The sequence below is a fragment of the Schistocerca gregaria genome, chromosome 1 (assembly GCF_023897955.1).
Source record: "Schistocerca gregaria isolate iqSchGreg1 chromosome 1, iqSchGreg1.2, whole genome shotgun sequence".
NCBI classification, from domain to species: Eukaryota; Metazoa; Arthropoda; class Insecta; order Orthoptera; family Acrididae; genus Schistocerca; species Schistocerca gregaria.
Window position 1 is genome coordinate 784154755 of NC_064920.1, and position 20998 is coordinate 784175752.

Here is a 20998-nt window from a genome sequence, read left to right on the forward strand (position 1 = left end):
ATTATGCATGATCCTAAGCAAGCTATTCAAGAATAATGAAGAAGAATAAGAATACAAACAGAAGCGTCAACTTATATCTGGAACTGGTACAGTGCAAATAAAAGGGAGCTCATGCCTGTTAACTGATGTGCTAGTCCCATGTCATGAAAAAAATCAATGATAAGCAGCTCAAAAGAATCTAAAGTACAATATCCAGAGCACAGGTATCACATGGTTACGCCAGCTGGAAATAGAGGCCATCCTTGTCATAATTGCTTCCCTGGAATTAATAATGTGCAAGTATATGTGGGCTGTTCCAAAAAAATCATGATGGTGTCAATACAGCAACATAAAGGACACAGCATTTCTTGTAACGACTGATATCATCTCTAAAATGTTTCAATGATTCCTAAGGAAACTGGGAGCAATCTGCAATAGACCTCAAAACCAATAACTGAAATAATATGTTGTAAAAATGTTGATGGGAATAATGTGTTTGTTGCAAGATATTAATTTCATATTAATTAATAATGAAGTTATCCTGACAGTCATGGCCTGTTGTTAGAATCGTCCAAGTGTCTGACTAGAGTGATTTGCAAAAGCTATGGCTAATCCAGCTGATGTTGGCTAGACCAGGATCAATGCTCAGGTCTCAAAGGAAAAAAAAAAAGTTTTTTTTTTTTTCAAATTCTAACCATATTTTGTAAGTTAATGTAATAACAATGCAGTGAAATCAATCCAAACCATTCCCAGATAGATAGATACATAGAGAGAGAGAGAGAGAGAGAGAGAGAGAGAGAGAGAGAGAGAGAGAGAGAGAGAGAGAGAGGAGTTTACAAAGAGAAAACCATACAATCTGAACTTGAGAATGTATATTTGTCACCTGTTGTTCCAGTTCTAGAAGAAGCCTATGGACGTTGTATTCTGCATAGTTCTCATGAAGATTATCCATCTTGTGTTCACTGAATGGATATAGTTGCTTTTCTTATCCCCTATTGCCTGTCTGTGGTAGAGAACATTGCTTCTTCTGAGGAATTTGGGATGGGTTTCAATATTATTTTGGAGATGATCTGCAAATGTGGAGTGTGTACTACCTAAGGTGCTTGGAATACATCATTTTAAAATTTCTGCATCTTTGGTCCATGTAGACAGATTTAGACAAACTACAAGTTAACTATGAGATACCATCATTGTCAAACTTGCCTTGGGGGGGGGGGGGGGGGGGGGCTGTTGTCAATCTGAAATGTTTCTGTGCTGTGTTGTTTGTGCCATGCCTACTAATATTAATATTTTTAGTTCTTGTTCCTTCGGTGTGTCCACAGCCTAAGGACATTTTTGTTCATGCTTGTTGCTATTGTCCACATAAGCAAAATCTGTTGCAGGAAACTGTGGGTAAGGATCTTTTTAACAACATTTGCATTAAAAGTAAGTTGCTTTATGTAGCAAGTAGTTGTTTATTTTATCTGCAAACTTCAATGTAACTGTCAAGCTGGCAAAGAGGAAAGACTTGTAATTTTTGAAATGTTCCATGACTTATCACGCAAAAACAAACAAGACCTTGATCTTCAATGGCTCATTGAACATCATTCAGCCACACAATGACATTCTCACGATTACGACAAAGAACGACTGACAAAGAGTCAAAGAAGTATCTCTTACAAGTACTCTGTGCTGACTGGGAGTATTCAGAGCAACATAAGTAGAAACTCTTATGAATATGCATGCTGTCACACAAAAAGGTGTTCACAGACTCACGTCCTTATCAGGCTTGGCTCAAATGGCTTTGAGCACTATGGGACTTAACTTCTTTGGTCATCAGTCCCCTAGAACTTAGAACTACTTAAAACTAACTAACCTAAGGGTATCACACACATCCACACCCAAGGCAGGATTCGAACCTGTGACCGTAGCGGTCGCGCGGTTCCAAACTGTAGCGCCTAGAATCGCTCGGCCACTCCGGCCGGCCTTTATCAGGCTTACATGAATATGTATTCTATCACACGAAAACATGTCCACATATCAGCATCTCAAGGAGAAGCACCTTTGGATATAAGAGGCTTCAATTCTGAAATGCATACTATTTACAGTGAATATGCAGTTTTATCAGAGAACAGTTAAATGTTAGTAAAATTTTCCTTTCCATTTTGGAAAGCTTCTTTGCAAAGAACTAGGAGTAAATATTAAGTCACCTTTGAATTTAAATCTGCTAAATCAGAGTTAGCAATGCATAAGGCAGGATTTTATTAATCTATGAAAATACGCAGTGAAAAATGTATACAGGAAGGTGATATAGCCTGCTTGGTATTTGACTAAATGGAGAGCTTGCCACTCTCCCTTATTCCTGTGGGTTAATGTATTTTGCATTCATAATCTCCAGGATGACAGCTGTCAAATCTATAGGAGGCATTGGAGTGAAAATGAGATAGATGAAAAAACTGGAAGTAAACTGTTTATTGCTTCAAAAGTAATCACTATAACTGTTAATATGTTTATCCCAATGAAAGGCAAGATGGTTAGTGCCTTCGGGGAAAATGTTTGGGTTTGCCTACAGAAGCACGATTTTACCCAGGTGTGCACCTCATCTGAAGTAAATTGGCTGTCAAGAACGTCTACCTTCAGGACTCCAAAAATGCAGAAATGACATAAGGATGGGAGGAGGGGGAGGGGGGGGGGGGGCAATGTGGAAGGTGCGGGGGAATCTGGACATAGGGAGAATATGTAAGGTATCCCTGCAAAACTTCTGCAGCATAAGCAAAACAATCTCGCCAACATGAGAGGAGACCAACACATCATTTCAACTATAATTGCTTGTAAGTCTCTATACATCCTACATACACTCCCAATCTCTACCCATGCAATTTACATATTTTTGGAGTCCTGAAGAAAGGCATTTGCATTGGATGAAGAGGTGAAGGCCTGGGTACAATCATGACACTGCAGGCAACTGCAAACCTTTGTCCTTGAAGGCACAGTGGAATAAATCTATTAATAGCTATGGTAATTACTTTTGAAATAATAAACAGTTTATTTTTTCCATCTGTCTTATTTCCATTTGACTGCTCCTTGTACATTTACCAAGAAGGGGTTTCAAGGAAGGAAAAAATGAACTATGTTCTTTTCTTTTGGATTATATTCACAGTAATATTAGTGAAAACCATTAAAAAGTTGCACCTCTATTCTGATGTATGTCCATTACAAAACAAAAATCATTCATACATAAGAAAGAGTATGGTACTTGCAGAAAGTAAGAGATTTTGTAAAAAATTAAATAAGAGATTTTCAACTTTTATCCATCCTTTCCCTTGTGATTCCATTTGCGCCTTGCTTGCGACAGGGACTTATTTTTTAAAAGAATATTACAAAATGTAACAGGATTCATACACCAACATTGTGCAATTACAGTGGTCACAAAACAGAAAATTCTTGTTAAAATGGGAAATTCAAGAGGCATTCCTGAATTCAACAAATGTGCCTAGAACTGTAAAAGAAAACTGCACTTAGTGATGAACCTTATGGATGAAGTGTCCTGAGGAAAAAAAAGATTTATTTTTCTCTAGTTTTATACCTGGGTTTGAGTACTCAGCTTCCCATCCTGGACAGTAACAACCCACCCACTCATTCATTGGAAGCATTGTGGAGAAAATCTTCAGCTTATTAAAACTTGGACAAAGGGAAAAAAAATATTTTCAAATGTATACTGCAAGCTTATCCCAAAAGATCAGTTCTCATAAAAAATTTAAAAAATGGAAAATTTAAGAAACATTTATTGTTATTTATTGGCTTGGAAGACAGTAATATACTAATGTATTTATTTATTTGGAGTTAATGTTATTTCATGGTTTACAGGCAGATTTCTTTTTAAAATATAAACTAATGCAAATATTATTCAGTATTATCATGAAAATTTCTTTAAAATCATGTATGAATATTTTCTTCCCCCAATAAAAATTTCAACATTTTTGTTAAATTCTTTTCTGATTATCTTATTTAATGTTGAAGAGAACCCTAACACAATTATTACCCTCTCACAATATATCACAAAATGAAAATATGCAAAGTAAGTCAACTTAAGTTCATAACATTTCTCTCTTTGAACCTGTCAACATTTACTATCCCTTCACTTCACAATTTCTTCTTCACATCACCTGCTCCACCAAACACAACTCCTGACCTCAATTGGGCCATTCTGCTGTGACAATGTAACTGTCAATCAATGGGCTCTGAAGAAGAATGGAATTTTATAAATTGATCTGTGATGTTCTCATAATTAAGTTCTTATTTATAGGCTTACCAACTACTTATGCCTTTACCATATGGTGACAGGTTATCTTAACCCATTCTATTACTTGTGTACCACCAAGGGTTTGCAATATTGTAATACTACACAAAAAATTGGTTTATCTATCATCATGAACTTTAGTTTGGCTCAGAAACACACAACAATAAAGCACATTGATAACCAACTCACATTGTTATTTACAATGAAAATCTTGAAAAATATTCTCTTTTCATTTACTGGGAACTTCAAAAAGTAAGTTACTCATTATTATGGCAGGCTAAGTAACTTTTATTCAGTGCAACATAGTAACAATGTCTCTATACATAATAGTCAGATGATTCTACCAATTGTTCAATTTCTCAACAATATAAATCGACTCCATGGTCACAGAGCCATTCAAGAACTGCTAATGAATATCCCTATCACTGGAAAAATCTGCGATAGTAACAGTTCTTCAACTGCCTTAAAATTATTGTCTGTGGTCAATGTTGATGAGCCTTCCTTCCTGATCAGCATCACCCCCGTCTTTGCATTCTTGGTCAAATTTTGTCACCATTTCACCATGGCTGGATGCAACATTGCATTTGGTCTATATACCACCAGAATTTCATAGTTAATCTGTGTGATACTTAGAAATTTAGACATTTTGCCACGTGTGCTTCAAGTTTAGAATATATTTCCAGTCACTGTGTCATTTCACTCACACACTGTGATGCACCCTTTATCCATTATGCGGCAGAACTATCTCTGCAGCAAACCCAGAACACATACTCACTTCTGACATGTGCTGCTCTTGTCCCACAATGATCTTAGTATGGGATGATATGCATAACTTAATTCTGAAGTCCCCTAATAGCAATATGTAGTCATTTGCAGAAGCATGAGCTGAACATGAACTACACTGATAAAAATGTGGTGAACAAATTGTGAAACCATCACTTGCTATTAAAGAGAGTGAGAAATGATGCTAGTTAACTATCTATTTAGGTCTCTCCCCCAATGAAATGCACTAACTAAACTGTGTGTAACAGAATTGATACACATGTAAATAAAACAGAAAGAAACTTCCACATGGGAAAAATATATTAAAAATAAAGATTCCAAGACTTACCAAGCGGGAAAGCGCCGGCAGACAGGCACATGAACAAAACACACAAACACACACACAGAATTACAAGCTTTCGCAACTGGCAGTTGCTTCGTCAGGAAGGAAGGAAGGAGAGGGAAAAATGAAAGGGTGTGGGTTTTAAGGGAGAGGGTAAGGAGTCATTCCAATCCCGGGAGCGGAAAGACTTCCCTTAGGGGAAAAAAAAGGACAGGTATACACTCGCACACACACACACACACACATATCCATCCGCACATACACAGACACAAGCAGACATATTCTCTTTGCCTTTAAATATGTCTGCTTGTGTCTGTGTATGTGCGGATGGATATGTGTGTGTATGTGTGTGTGCGAGTGTATACCTGTCCTTTTTTTTCCCCTAAGGGAAGTCTTTCCGCTCCCGGGATTGGAATGACTCCTTACCCTCTCCCTTAAAACCCACACCCTTTCATTTTTCCCTCTCCTTCCTTCCTTCCTGACGAAGCAACTGCCAGTTGCGAAAGCTTGTAATTCTGTGTGTGTGTTTGTGTGTTTTGTTCATGTGCCTGTCTGCCGGCGCTTTCCCGCTTGGTAAGTCTTAGAATTGATACACACTAATTTTCGGCCCAACAATGGATCAACAGTTGCAGGCAATCACATAGTGTCCTGGATTATGCACAGTGGTGACTAGCTGTGAATTGAATGTCAAAGATTGTGATCCATACTACCAGTGTTGCCCATAAATTTCATGATCATTGGAGAATGGATGTGCTGGCTGTGGGAGATGCCTATGGCTCACTACATATGCTTTTGTGCATGCCACTGCTGCATCGTCCACAAGTCTACTGTGCAACAGTTCTGTATGGGGCATCCTGACTGAAGGATATTCCAGCTATGTGCGGAACTCAAAGTGTGTCTTCCAAGTGGAAAACACTAAATGACTCTGCTGCAATTAGAGGCAGGAGATGCTCTACTAAAGAACAGAATCCGTGCAGAGTCTGTAAGTTCTGCAAACATTTCCCATGTCTCAAGCACCAATTGACAATCAGAAAGTACCATTTTTGTTCCACCAATGACAAAATTAAGCAGACACTGTTGCACTCCTACCAACATAGAAACAAAGGTGGCCCTACCAATCAAGTGTACTGAAACACATCTTCCAGAAACCTGCATCTAAAAATGTTACGTCACAATACTCTAGCCAAGCCAGATGTCTTATATTTGGCATTTTTTGCACACTGTTTTCTAGTGTGGTAACACAAAAAGAGAAAAGGAAAGAAAAAAGGGAAAAATGTTCGGCTAGATGCCGAACATGCAGTCGAAGTGCGTGACTGTCATTTCCAGGGACTCGCCATATCTTTAGAAAGGTTTTGAGAGCTGTATTTCCCCTACAAAGTTTTCTCTTAGGAACGACTCAGAAAATTGGCCATGTTATTTACCATATCCTCTTTCTGACATGGAAATGTTTCAAAGATGTTCTTTGCAGAAAAATGTTGAAGAGTGTGCCTGGCCAATAATGGCTCCCCAGGAAGCATACAGTGCACAAAGAATAGCTCTCTCCAACACCTGTGTCCCCTACTTGCTGAGTCTAGCACCAGAGACCGATGCTTTCCCTGTTTGCTAAACCTTCAGGGGTTGTAATGGTTCTACTATGGAACTGTCCTTGTTGCTCTGCAGCTGGCACAGCATGGAGAAATCATCTTAGCCCGCACACAGTACATGCACTGGGATATCTACAAGTATTGAGATGGAAAAAAAGGAAGAAATCACCTATGCAATCTTTGTTATTACATTGTAATTGAAAATAAATATGTTTTCCACAGTCTTCATGATTTCAATTGGATTTAATTTGAAACGTAATTGATTTTCATATCAAACTGATTCTAATTTGGTTATAAAATGTCACTAGTGTGACAAAAAAATGAAAAAGGTAATACAGAAAATATTGTTAAGGCAGTAAAGATAAAAACTCTAAGACTGTGATTAACAACAAGCTTACCTGAAAAATTGTTTGAGAAGGCTTGTAACAACTGGAGGCTCATAGTCAGACAGTTGGACACATTCTCCTTGATTATATAATCTCCTAAGATACTGAACTTTGGACTTAATTCCAGAGAGCTTGTATATAGAGTCCATGGTAAGACCTAAGAAATGAACTCAATTTAATAACACTAGTGAAAGAACCTACACAAAATAATTTTGCACTCCAAATATAATATAAAAATGTTAATATATATCAAAAACACATTTATACATGTAAAAAAGGACTAATGACAAACCATTTTCTTGTACGTAATCAATGCATTCTCGGATCACCAATGGAATATACGCTCCATCATGACAATGACTTCTTTCTGTAGCCACGTGTAGTGGGACACCAAAGACAGGTTGCTCCTCTGTAAAATTGTGACTTTTTTAAAATTTATTTGTCCTTTCAGTAACAGTCAAAATTTATAGAACATAACTATGAAACTGTTAAAAAGGACACTTAAATCTTATAATAGAAAGAAACTTCCACATGGGAAAAATATATTAAAAACAAAGATTCCAAGACTTACCAAGCGGGAAAGCGCCGGCAGACAGGCACATGAACAAAACACACAAACACACACACAGAATTACTAGCCTTCGCAACCGATGGTTGCTTCTTCAGGAAGGAGAGGGAAAGATGAAAGGATGTGGGTTTTAAGGGAGAGGGTAAGGAGTCATTCCAATCCCGGGAGTGGAAAGACTTCCCTTAGGGGAAAAAAAGGACAGGTGTACACTCGCACACACACATATCCATCTGCATATACACAATATGGGAAGTCTTTCCGCTCCCGGGATTGGAATGACTCCTTACCCTCTCCCTTAAAACCCACATCCTTTCGTCTTTCCCTCTCCTTCCTGAAGAAGCAACCATTGGTTGCGAAGGCTGGTAATTCTGTGTGTGTGTTTGTGTGTTTTGTTCATGTGCCTGTCTGCCGGCGCTTTCCCGCTTGGTAAGTCTTGGAATCTTTGTTTTTAATATATAGAAAGAAACTTCCACATGGGAAAAATATATTAAAAACAAAGATTCCAAGACTTACCAAGCGGGAAAGCGCCGGCAGACAGGCACATGAACAAAACACACAAACACACACACAGAATTACGAGCTTTCGCAACTGGCAGTTGCTTCGTCAGGAAAGAGGGAAGGAGAGGGAAAAATGAAAGGATGTGGGTTTTAAGGGAGAGGGTAAGGAGTCATTCCAATCCCGGGAGCGGAAAGACTTCCCTTAGGGGGAAAAAAGGACAGGTGTACACTCGCACACACACACACATATCCCAATTCAATATATATATATATATATATATATATATATATATATATTGAATTCTCTATCAGTGTATGTAGCCATTTATTTTCAGTTCACACTTTTGTCTCAATATTGTGTGTGAGGAAAATTACATTTGTTTCAACATGTCATCATTTTGTTAGAACTTAATATTTTTTTACTTATCCTATGCATACTGACAGAAAATTTATTGAAAATGACTTATACAAATTGTTTTGTTAAATTTCCAATAGGAGAGCTTCATGAATTCCCACCAATGACCAATGTTCCAGCTGTAAAGTGTCCTTCCACCTGTGCAGTGGTTACAGGGAGTGTCCGATGTGGACACAAAAATGATTTCTTAAAGACAAAAATGTAATTAATAAACCTATATCATCAATGCCAACATTACTTTTTCTTTTACTTGAAGAAACCAGGAGGACTGATTATACTGACAGCCACAAAATGTAAAATTACAGACACCTATACCATTCTTTCCTTAACTGGAAAAAAATTTGTTTTATGAGCGAGTGACAATCAGACAAAGATTGAGAATCTGTTTCATTTGAGAACAACAACAGAAGAAATTACTGACATACTTTTCAAGGAACTATTGAGACAGTTACCAAAAGCGACCAGAAGTCACATCAGAAGTTAGTAAGAAGCATCCCCGGCATAGAGAAACAACTGGAAGTTTTGAAAGCAAATAAATCATCAGGTCCAGATGAAATTCCAATTCAGTTTTACAAAGAGTACTCTACAGCACTTGCCCCTTAGCTAGCCTACATTTATCATGAATCTCTTGTGAAGCACAAAGTCCCAAGCCATTGGAAAAAGCGCACGTCATTCCAGTATACAAGAAGGGTAAAAGAACAGATCTGCAAAATTACAGACCAATAACCCTAACTTTGGTCTGCTGCAGAATCCTTGAACATATTCTCAGTTCAAATATAATATACTTTCTTGAGAGCATTGCTCATGTAAAACTCAGTTTGCCCTTTTCTCACGATATACTGCGAACTATGGATGAAGGGCAACAGACACATTCCATACGTGTAGTTTTCCGGAAAGCATTTGACATGATTTCCCATTGCAGACTGTTAACAAAGGTAAAAGCATATGGAATAAGTTCACAGATATGTGAGTGGCTCGGCTTGAAGTCTTTCTAAGTAATAGAACCCAGTACATTGTCCTTGACAGCGAGTGTTCATCAGAGACAAGGGAATCATCAGGGGTGCCCCAGCGAAGTGTGGTAGGACTGCTGTTGTTTTACTGATACTACTTTGGTGTATGGTGTAATGTAACGGACTACTGAAGAGTGCGATACCACCCTTATAGTCGCATCTGCCCTTGCAGGGTCAGTACTCCAATTTCATTTCTATGATTTTTTTAATTTAATATTATTGTATGTAGTATTTAATTTTGCCCAAATCTTTTTTTATTATATTATTCTATAATGTGAACTTTATTTGTTTACTTCTGGAGAATATGTTGGCACCAGTATGAGCCAAAGACATTCGTGTGTGAAAGGTAGAGAGTCGGACATTGTTAAGGTGACGGTTGGAGTGAGTTAGTTGGACTGTTGTGGGGAGAGCGTGGTTTTGTGAGGTGGACTGTTGATGGGAGTACGGAAGGAAGTTGTCGTCTTATATAGAGAGTATCTATAAATAGTATGTGATTTGAAGATGGAAATTATTGTGAAAAGTTAAATTAATAAAAATGAAGAATCAATAGTAAAACAAAAAGCGAGTACCAGTTTTCATTAGCACACAAAGACCCGGACCTAATATTAACAATGTTAGATGGATGGAACGCACCATGGCGAGAATCAAGACAATGAGACCAAATTCAGCATCTAAAGGTAAGGTATTTTAATTAGTTTTAGTATTCTGTGATGTATCATTCTTTTGTCTAAACATTAAGCTTAACATCGTCTGTTGTAGATACAGACCACCCAAGCTGGCGGGGTGTCGTCAATTGATCATCATAATCTCAGGGTTTGAAATAGCATTTAAATGAATTGAAATTTTGTCGCTTGATATTTGATTTTCACCCCGGACGAAAGAGGGTACATTACAATGGTAAGGTGTCGAATTTGAGTGACTGCAGGAAGATACAAGATGACTTACACAAAATTTCTAGTTGGTGCAATGAGTGACAGCTAACTCTAAACGTGGACAAATGTAAGTTAATGTAGATGAGTAGGAAGGAAAAAGCTGTAATGTTTGGATACAGAATTACTAGTGTCCTGCTTCACACAGTCAAGTCATTTACTTAACAGTGGTCTAACATTGCAAAATGATATGAAATCGAATGAGTTGAGAGAACTGTGGTAGGGAAGGTGAATGGTAAACTTTGGTTTACTGAGACAATTTTAGAAAAATGTGGTTCATCTGTCACGGAGACTGCATGTAGGACACTGGTGCGACTTATTATTCAGTACTGCTCAAATGTTTGGGATCCATACCAGATCACATTGAAGGAAAACATTGAAGCAATTCAGAGGTGGGCTGCTAGATATGTTATCATTAGGTTCAAACAACATATAGGTGTTATGGAGATGCTTTGGGAACCCAAATGGGAATCCCTGGAGGGAAGGCGATGTTCTTTTTGAGAGACACTGTCAAGAAACATTTGAAGCTGACTGCCAAACAATTCTGCCGCTGCCAACATAAATTGTGTGCAAGGCCCACAAAGAGAAGATATGAGAAATTAGGACTCATAAGGAGGCATACAGACTGTCACTTTTCCCTTGGTCTATTTGCAAGTGGAACAGGAAAGAAAAAGGCTTGTAGTGGTACAGGATACCAGCCGCCACGCATCATACAATGGCTTATGAAGTATCGACGTACATGTAGATGAAGTCCATGGAAGTAGAAATATGCCCCAAGTGTGCTGTGGTATGTTGCGCCAAGACCACCAGGCTGGATGGCAGCTAGGGTCTATGTGCCTCGTGGTCAGTGGCTGCTGTAGGGCCTGGAAACTCTTGAGCATAGACTATTCTGATCTCAGTGCAGCCATAAACTCTTTCACATAAATGTTTCTGGCAGGTTTTGTTATTATTGCTGGTTTAGAAAGTGAAGCAAATTATATCTGAGGTTCCATCAGACAGCCAAACAGCAGTTTAAAAATTAAAGGAGTGGACTAAAACTTGTGACTTTTTGTCTACATTGCACTACATTCTAGACCACATGCAGATAGTGCGCTGTAACACCCTGAGTGGAATGACATTTCCCACCAGACACTTCCGCATCCTACACTATTCCCAGATCATGCAGATGGCCTGACTTAGAATTCAGAGGGGAAATTGGTTTTATTGGTGCCTTATGTGAGCAACTCAGACACAGACTCTGTGGTGGTCAGGTTTTGTATTCAAGACTGTACATGTTTAGGGACAGTCAAACCAGTCTGGAAAGTACAGCTTTGTGTCAGTCATGAAGAACTGTGCTCTGCTGCTAGTGCTATAGACAATGCAGGGGGAAAACAAATATCAAACTGCCAACAGGATCTAGTTTAACCAAGGAACAATGCTGATGAATGGTAACCAGTCTGTGTCAATTTTTGGATGTTTTCAAATCTGGAGCACACAAAAGACAAACCAAGCAGCCCATAGTAAAACACAGTACCAGCAGTGGTGACCATGCACTAAACAGCCAGCACTCATATAGAGTGTCACCAGCTGAATGACAGATATTCCAGAAGGAAGTGTAGAAGATGTTACGACATCATTGTACCTTCAGAGTGTCCTTGCCTCACCTGTGGTCTTTGTGAAGGAGTAGTATGATACATGGCATTTCTGCACCAACTACTGACGACTGAACAAAATCACAAAGAAAGATGTCTATTCATTGCTCCACATTGATGATACTATAGACTGATTGAAAGGAGCAAAGTATTTCTCAACTATCGACATGCAGGCTGACTACTGGAAAATCAAGGTTGATAAGGCTGGCCAGGAAGAAACTGCTTTCATAATTCCTAATGGCCTCTATGATGTTGAAGTTACGATTCCAGAATGAAACTTTTACTCTACAGCAGAGTGTGTACTGTTATGAAACTTCTTGGCAGATTAAAAGTGCACTTGCCTGTGAAAGGCAAAGATCCCAAGTTCAAGCCTCGGTCATGCACACAGTTTAATCTGCCAGGAAGTTAAAGTTATGCGGTTTGGACTGTGTAATGCTTTAGTCACCTTTGAATATATGGTAGACAACCTGCTTCAACATTTTAAATTGATGACATGTCTTTGCTATTTGGAAGATGCTGTTGGTTTTTTGAACACATTTGAAGAACACCTGGGCCATCTGAAAACCATGCTAAAGTGTGATTAGACTGTAGGCCTCCACACGAAGCATGCCTCTTGGGTGACCAAGAAATAAAAATGTTGGGAATCTAGTGAATGGCAATGGAGGCCATCCCAGTCCAGAGAAAATAAGAGGAGTCACAGATTTTCCATCTCCTTGGCACAATTGTAATGTAAGAAGTTTTCTCAGAATGTGTTTCTACTACTGACAAATCGCGAAGGATTTCTGTACCAATGCACTTCCCGTGCAAGAAATACTCCAGACACATGCCAAATTTTCGTGGAACAAGGCACAAGCAAGATGTTTCCTTGTACTTAAGGAAGCATTACCATCTTCTCTTGCCCCAGCATTGTACAGTCATCATAAAAGGCTTGTTGATACCCAGCTGAATACGACAATGTGCATAATATCTGGTGCAATCAAATCTACTCCAGTTTATTGGCTTCCACTGTTAACTGGTATAATGCCTCCTGATCTACGCAGATGTACTGCCCTTATGAGATAATTCGACAAGATCTCCAGGAATTCTAACCTATCCGTGCATAGCAACCTGCCACTTCTGAATCGTAAGAGACTGAAATCATGCCATCCAACTCTGTGTGATGCTGCTGACACGATTCCTAAGGATTTCAAACCTCTTGAAGAATGGTAAGTCCGTGGTAAGCAGTGACAGATGTGCACCTGCATAACATCATCTCCAGTGCTCAACTTCCAAGTGGATTCGACCTACCACACAAGACCTGGACTACTCTCAACAAAATCCGTACCAGCCATGGCCAATGCAGGGATGCTCTCCTTAAGTGGAAGAAGCTGCCTGATCCAGCCTGTGACTGCAGGGCTCCATACCAGACTGTTCACCACATTGTCAGTGAATGCAGGATTCGAGCCTACCATGCTGCCAAAGAGGGCTTCCTGCTAGCAACTCCAGAAGCAGTGCACTGGATTGAAGGACTGGATATTGAGTTGTAAAGACAAATTTAAGTTTCTTGTGTGTCAATATTTGCATATGAATATGTAATTTAATTTCATGATATGTCTGTATTAGCCATATACTAAATAAATAAATGTACCACAAGAATTACGAGGCAGAACATCACACCGACAGACAGTATAATTATGCTTTCCAGAGTACTCTCCGAGTCCAGGATGAACTAGTCTGCAACCATCGAAAGAATGCCTTGCAGATTGTTTGGGCCATCAACAAGTTCTGGCCCTATTTATTTGGTGAGCCATTCAACAATGTGATGGACCACTATTCACCACAGTGGCTAGTCTGAAGGATCTGTTGGTTCAACTGGTGAGACAGACACTGCAGCTTCAGGAGTAGTCACAATGATATATAAAAAGAGATGCAAATGTAAGGACACTGGACACCCTTCAAGAAATCCTTGGTGTGAATGAAATCTCAATTGTTGTTGCATTAAATGAAACTGCTGCTGAGCAGAGGGCAGATCCAGCACATTTGGAAAACATAGAGGCCTTGAAGGAGGAGGCAACAAGCAAAAGAGAATTTGAAATAATAAATGGAGCATTATATAAGAGTAACTATGATACCAATAGGGCAGGAATGGTTACTCCTCATCCTAGCTCCTCTAAGGCAGTTACCCTGAAGTTTTAGATGATACTCCTACATCGGGTCGTAGGGGATATGTGAGGACTCTAGGCAGAAGCAGATCCAGGTATCACTGGCCAAATCTCTACTGATTCATTAAGACATTGCGTGAGCTACTGTAAGGAATGCCAACAAGAGAAGTACATGCTGCATTTACCTTCACGGCATCTCATACTACTACTGCTTACAACAACACCACTCCACCAAATTGGGATCAATCTCCTGGGATCCAAAAGCTGATGAATGGGAATCAATGGACAATAGTCTGCACCGATTACCTCACCAGCTACACTGCCACCAAAGCTATGCTTACTTCCTAAGCTCCTGATTGCAAGGTTCCTAGTAGAAGACAACATTTTGGAGCAGAAAGATCTCGTGTGATGGTCTCTGACTGTGGAAAATTTTTCCATTCGAGACAAGTATCAGAGGTAGTTTCATCCACAGGATGACTACCTACCATCTGAACACAAACAACAAAGAATGGTTTGATAAGACATCTGCAGATATGCTCAAATGTACACTGATGTCAAACAGAGAGACTGGGATACAGTACTCCCAATCATGATGTTGACTTACAACACAGTGAATCAAAACACTACAGGTTTTACACCATTCTTTCTGCTACATAACAGAAGACCAAATGCCAATTGATAGACTGCTCACATTTCAACAGGGTGAAATTTGGGATGGCTATGTGAAACACTTCATCACCAGGACATCCAATGCTCATCATAGTGATGATGTTTTAACAACATGACCAAAGCACAATGATTTGCCAGTCACCATACTGAGACAATTGACAAGATCTAGATCCTGAGTGGTATAGCTGAGTTCAACAAGAACTTCTGAAACAGTATGTCACTGTTTTTCCATGAGAGGAAGTAACACCACAATCTGTGGTGCTAGCAATGTGGCATAGTGTTTAGCGGCACTGGCTGGCATGCTGCAGGTTTGCAGTTAAAACCTGAGCATGAGTAATTACTTCTTATTTGGTATTTATCATTTCTGGAATGTTTTTGAAGTATATAGCATTTGTAATGTTTGTATATTCTGGAATATTCAATGTTTATATATATAAAAGCAATGTGGAATATTTGATGTTGAATAAAAAGCTGCACTCTCCATCCAGGAGGTTAGTTCTTTTCTGGCTGCACATGGGTGTCTGTAATAAATATGTTATATTTCAATGATTTCTCTGCGTTTGGGTTTGGACTTAGTGTGCTTACACAATGTGATGGTATTATTAACTGAAAAATTGTTGGCAGACATTTTGCATCTGGGAACAAAATGTTCCCCCACTCCCAACACAAAAATAAATATCGTGAAATATTTTTTCAAACAATGGAAAATCCAGGATGGAATTAACAATATTCTGAGAAGAAAAGTTGCAATTCATGATACAGCGTAGATGCTGAGTTGCAGATACGCACAACCAAACGATTTTCACACTTAAAACTTTCGGCCAATGACCTTAGTCAACAACAGACACACATACATATGTACACATACGCATGAGAGCACACGCGTGTATGCACACGCACGCACGCGCGCGCACACACACACGCGCGCACACACACACACACACACCAGTGAGGTTTCAGTTGCCTGAGACTGCAGTCGAGTGTTTGAGTGAGTGAGTGAGTGTGTGTCTATTGTTGACAAAGGCCATTGGCTGAAAGCTTTAAGTGTGAAAATCTTTTTGATGTGCCTGTCTGCGACTCAGCATCTCCGTATATGGTGAGTGGCAAATTTCCTTCTCAGAATATTGAAATATTTTGTGTTTGCCATGTTTGTATAGTCTGAATTATTCAATATTTGTACAAATAATAGCATTCTGAAATATTCAAAAACTCATTTCGAAAATAGTTACAGCTAATGATGTAGCAAAAGAAATCTGAAATGTATTATAGAAACTAATTCAAATAATATACTGGTTGATTATAAAATAAAACTTCTATGCAGCACTGTTTACACTCCAATAAAAGAACACTGCAAATACTTTGTTAATAATCTGAAATAATTTTTTTGATTATATGTTTGTTAAATTCATATTAATTATTACATCCCATGTGTCTTCTGATATTACCAATATATTTTGAAAAAGTGTGTTTATTCTTTAATGTCTAAAGTTCTACTCAACCAAAAAATGCCACGGCTTCTTTATGAAGAAATGCACTCTCCTTATATCGCTTTTAAACACTGCACTCAGTGATTACAATAAAAAGAAATTAATTAAAATTTCTGTGTAATCCCTTCAAAACAGTATGAAACAAAATTTTTGTGCCACAATCTGAAATAAGAGCTCACTTGTATGTTTAATTGAAGTAACTTACCTTGTTTACTATCCATCATGTACTTCCATATAAACTGCTATGCACTGCCCACATGATTAGCATGGTTCACTTTTTAAAATCACAAACCTGTTTCTAAATATTCTTCTTGACCATAGGAATTCACTATCTAAACTAAAACGTTTAAATGGAGGTAAAGGTAGAGCTGCAATTTCTATGCAGCTCTCTTCAGTGTCTTGTGTTCCCATGTTTGCACTGTTCTGTCTGTCAACATGTCTTAAGGATTGTTTTGATCTTAGACCTGGTGCACATTGTCACTTTATGGTAATAAGGGTTTTCAGCATGGGTAGTTCCCTACTGAATTGGTGTACACCACAGTGGTATCATTCAAACTTTCAACTATTATCATGAGATACAAAACACTGAAGATCAGCCTCGTTGTGGTTGTCCACTGTCAACAACACCAACTGATGAGTGGAACCTGCAAATCATAGTTCATAGGTTTCCTGAGAAGAATACAACAGTGCGCTACTTTTTTGAAGGCAACTGAGAGTGCTGCATCATCCCAGACAGTATGTAAACATGTCCACATGATCAGTTTGGCTGCTGGATGCTCTTTAAAAACAACAGTACAAATCCCACAGAAGTGTGGAACACAAGGAAGTAGGGCATGGGAATTTTTCTGAGCAGTTTATAGTCAAAAGAAAGAACTACCACTCTTGGGTGAAGCATTGTAATTCTAATTAAACCATGTAAGAATTTTTATGAGAAAAGCTCACATGTGATACCAATTACAAGTAAATAAGACAGCCAAAACTGAGAAGAAATCATAATGAACACACAGGAGTAGAATATCAATAATGTGTCATTCTACCTGATTGCAGTGTGCTCAGAAGTCAAAATCTGCATAATGTTACAACAATGAAATTGTATCTTTGATTTCAAATGCTGTACTTATATATTTCTACACTTAAGTGGAATGACATATCAGTCAGTAACAATAGCTGGTAATTGTAACTAATGAAGAACAGCTGCAATTAATCATTCCAATGCTCAGTGACTGAATAATGAGCAGCAGGTCAGGCTTCTCTGTGTGGAAGTTCACGTGAGCTAGTAAGTGTGATATCGTAAAGCTGTTTGCCAGTCTTGTCATTTCTACATGGTAGGAGGGCTTCCATAGTGTTTTAACGGAATGCATAAGTGCCAATAACTAGCTGAAGTACTGCACTGATGTTAGCTCAGACAGTTCAATTCAGGGAATATGTCCAGGAAAGAGGTGTCTGTCTGCCTTCAGTGCTTGGTTTGTTTTGCAGTTTTAATTTATCACAAACAATTAGTACTACATAAAGTGGCTTATTAATGAATCAGTCACTATATTATAAATGAAGTTATACTGAAACAGAATGGATTTATCACATTCAAATACATGGATGGCACAAGCATAAACACTTTTGGTTAATGTCACAAATGTTTAGAGCAAACACATGAAACGTCAGACTGCACTGAGACAATACCAATTTGCAGAAAACTTCACACACACAAAAAGAACAATTTATAATAAATTATTAGGGTACAATATTTAAAATACGGCGTGTTTCAGAATTATATGTGAAAATATGAAGAGAAAGACAAGAGATTGCATGACTCCAAGAATGCAACAAACAAGCCTGGATGAAAAGTAATTGTGCAAACTGAAACAGGAACCCTGACTAGTAGATCACACCTGTGATAAACACACAGTTAAATTAATAATAACTGTTTCATTTGATGTCACCTGGCAATAATTTTTAAGTATGCACAACAGTTTCAATGTAATTCATTACCTTTGGACTAATGACATCCACTTGATATGATAGAAATCTATCACAATGGTGAACTTTTTAGATAGCAGCAGGCATACTGAGCACAGCTAACAACTATCACTGGGGACCCCATATTAACCACACTAAACAAGCAGTGAATCTGGTATACATTCATTTTCAACAGTTCAGGGAAAAAGATATCTGGATTAAATGAGAACAAAGGCATGTAAGAGGCATACAGCATGGTTTTAGAACCTCATACGGTCTAAGAGGACGAGAAAAGAGTTCAGTGGAAGGAGAGAAAGATACAAGAATAGGTATTAAACTATCATAAGTAGGTTTTATATAATGTTAAATATAGGTTACCACCAAAGATTGAACCATCTTCCAAATGTTTTGATTTTTTGCGTTCCTTTAATTTCAGTTTCATTTTTGTTTCCTTTTCCTTCTTTTTTTCTTTTTCAGAGTCTCTTTCCTTTTCTTTGACTTCCTTTTCTCTCGATTTTTCCCGTTTCTCTTTCTTGCTCGGAAATTTAAATGATTTAGACTTCTTAGACTTGGATGGGCTTCTGTAAAAAGAAAAAAAAATTTTTTTCTTATGTACATGCAAGTGCCTTTAGTTTGAACTTAAATTCTTCAGTTATTTCCTTTTCAATTAAATTCTACAATGAATGAATTAAACAGTGTTGCCATTCAATTACTAATAAAGTAGCCTCAGAAAAGGTTGGAATGGTCACCACCCATCATAAAAAAAAAATGTGGCAAATGAGAAATTATAGTGGAAAGAACAGATATCTTGAACTTCAAAATTAGGTGATATTTTTATGTAGAGGCCAAGACAATGCAATGCAATGAAAATGAGTTATGCTCAGCTCTGAGAGAGAGTGCATCTCATGTTTTTTATAATGATGGAAACAGATGTGTACTGATACAATGAAAAATTGTCTAATTTGCTGCTACATAAACATGTCTAATGAGTACTATATGCCAAAAAAGAGTATACCATATGAGGAAGTGTTATTTAAGGTCCAACAATTTGCACACCTCAGATTTCAACTTAATTGCTTTATCTGTTGAACAATGACTTTTATGGAAATAAATTCTCTTACTCTGTGCAGAATACATGCTGCACTGATTGTAAAATAACTTTTTATGTTGTGAAGTACTAATCTCGACTTCCTTATCCTCTAGGGAAAAATATTATGTTTAAATTGTTTCCACTAACATAATTGTATGTACTAGGTGAAAGACTAGTTATTACACTGACAAATTCTTTCACTATAGTGTTTCTTCTAAACAGTTTATTTTTGCATGGTCATGGATTTAAGTCATTAGGGCATGTGAAAACAAATTCTATGGAACATTGACAACAGAAAGCTTAGTAAATATTCTGCTTCATTTAAAAGAATTTCACTACTATTTCAATTCATCCCATTCACTGAGAACCCCACAACAAATGTTATTTCACAGTAAAGTGAGTTCATAAATGTAAACTTTTATTTGTATAATAACAATGGAAATTCTTGGATTTAACAATACACAAAACAGAGGTACGGCAACTGCTCACATATAGCTGACCAATGTGTTGCCCATCACACACACAAGCACATAGACTGACTATTGATCATTGATAGTAGTTGCCTGGGCAGTTGGAGACAGGAAGGGGGTGCGAAAGAATGCTCAAGATGAGGAGGAGGCATCAGGATTGTGTGAGGCAAACTCGGAGGCAGCGCAATAACGTGAGAGGGTAGAACATATATGAGTTAGAGAGAGGGAGAAGTGGATGAGGAGGGAGATAATTAGAGAAGAGAGAAAGGGTGAGTAGAGGAAAAAGGGGGGGGGGGGATAGGGAAGGTGAGTGTGGTGGGGAGACAAGAGAGGTGTGGAAAGACAGAACATGATCTGGACATGAGAGGAATGATGTTGACAGAAGAGAGAAGCAAAAAGGTAAAATGAGGCAGTGGAAAATAGGCTAGTGGAGGTTTAGGGCCAGGGGAAATACGAGAGTGTAGGATATGCCTGAGAGACAATTCCCACCTGCTTAGGATAGAGAAACTACCGCTGGAATGGCAGTATCCAAATGGCTCACCTAGTGAAGCAGGTGTCGAAGTCTTTTGTGTTCTGATGCATAGAATGCCCTGCCTTTTGTAGAGTAGGAAATGCATGTTACTGGATTGTGGCAGGTGGTGGTTGGTGGGTGTATGGGACAGGTCTTGCATCTGGGACAATTACAAGGGAACAACCTGGGGGACAGGGATGGGAACAGGGACGGAGAAGGATATTCTGTAGGTTTGGTTAGTGGCAGAACACAACTTTGGATGATGTGGATAGGATATCCCACATTTCAGGACAC

The 20998-nt window shown here is 38.3% G+C and overlaps 1 protein-coding gene across 1 annotated transcript in view; it reads right to left on the reverse strand.

Moving 5' to 3' along the window:
• LOC126269187 (ralA-binding protein 1) overlaps nt 1–20998 on the reverse strand; it is a 119256-nt gene that overhangs the window by 37203 nt on the left and 61055 nt on the right. The window contains exons 4-6 of the mRNA XM_049973973.1: nt 19012–19214; nt 7625–7741; nt 7345–7489 (exon numbers count right to left, since the gene is read on the reverse strand). Coding sequence (XP_049829930.1) covers nt 7345–7489; nt 7625–7741; nt 19012–19214 — 465 coding nt within the window. The remainder of the gene's footprint in view (nt 1–7344; nt 7490–7624; nt 7742–19011; nt 19215–20998) is intronic.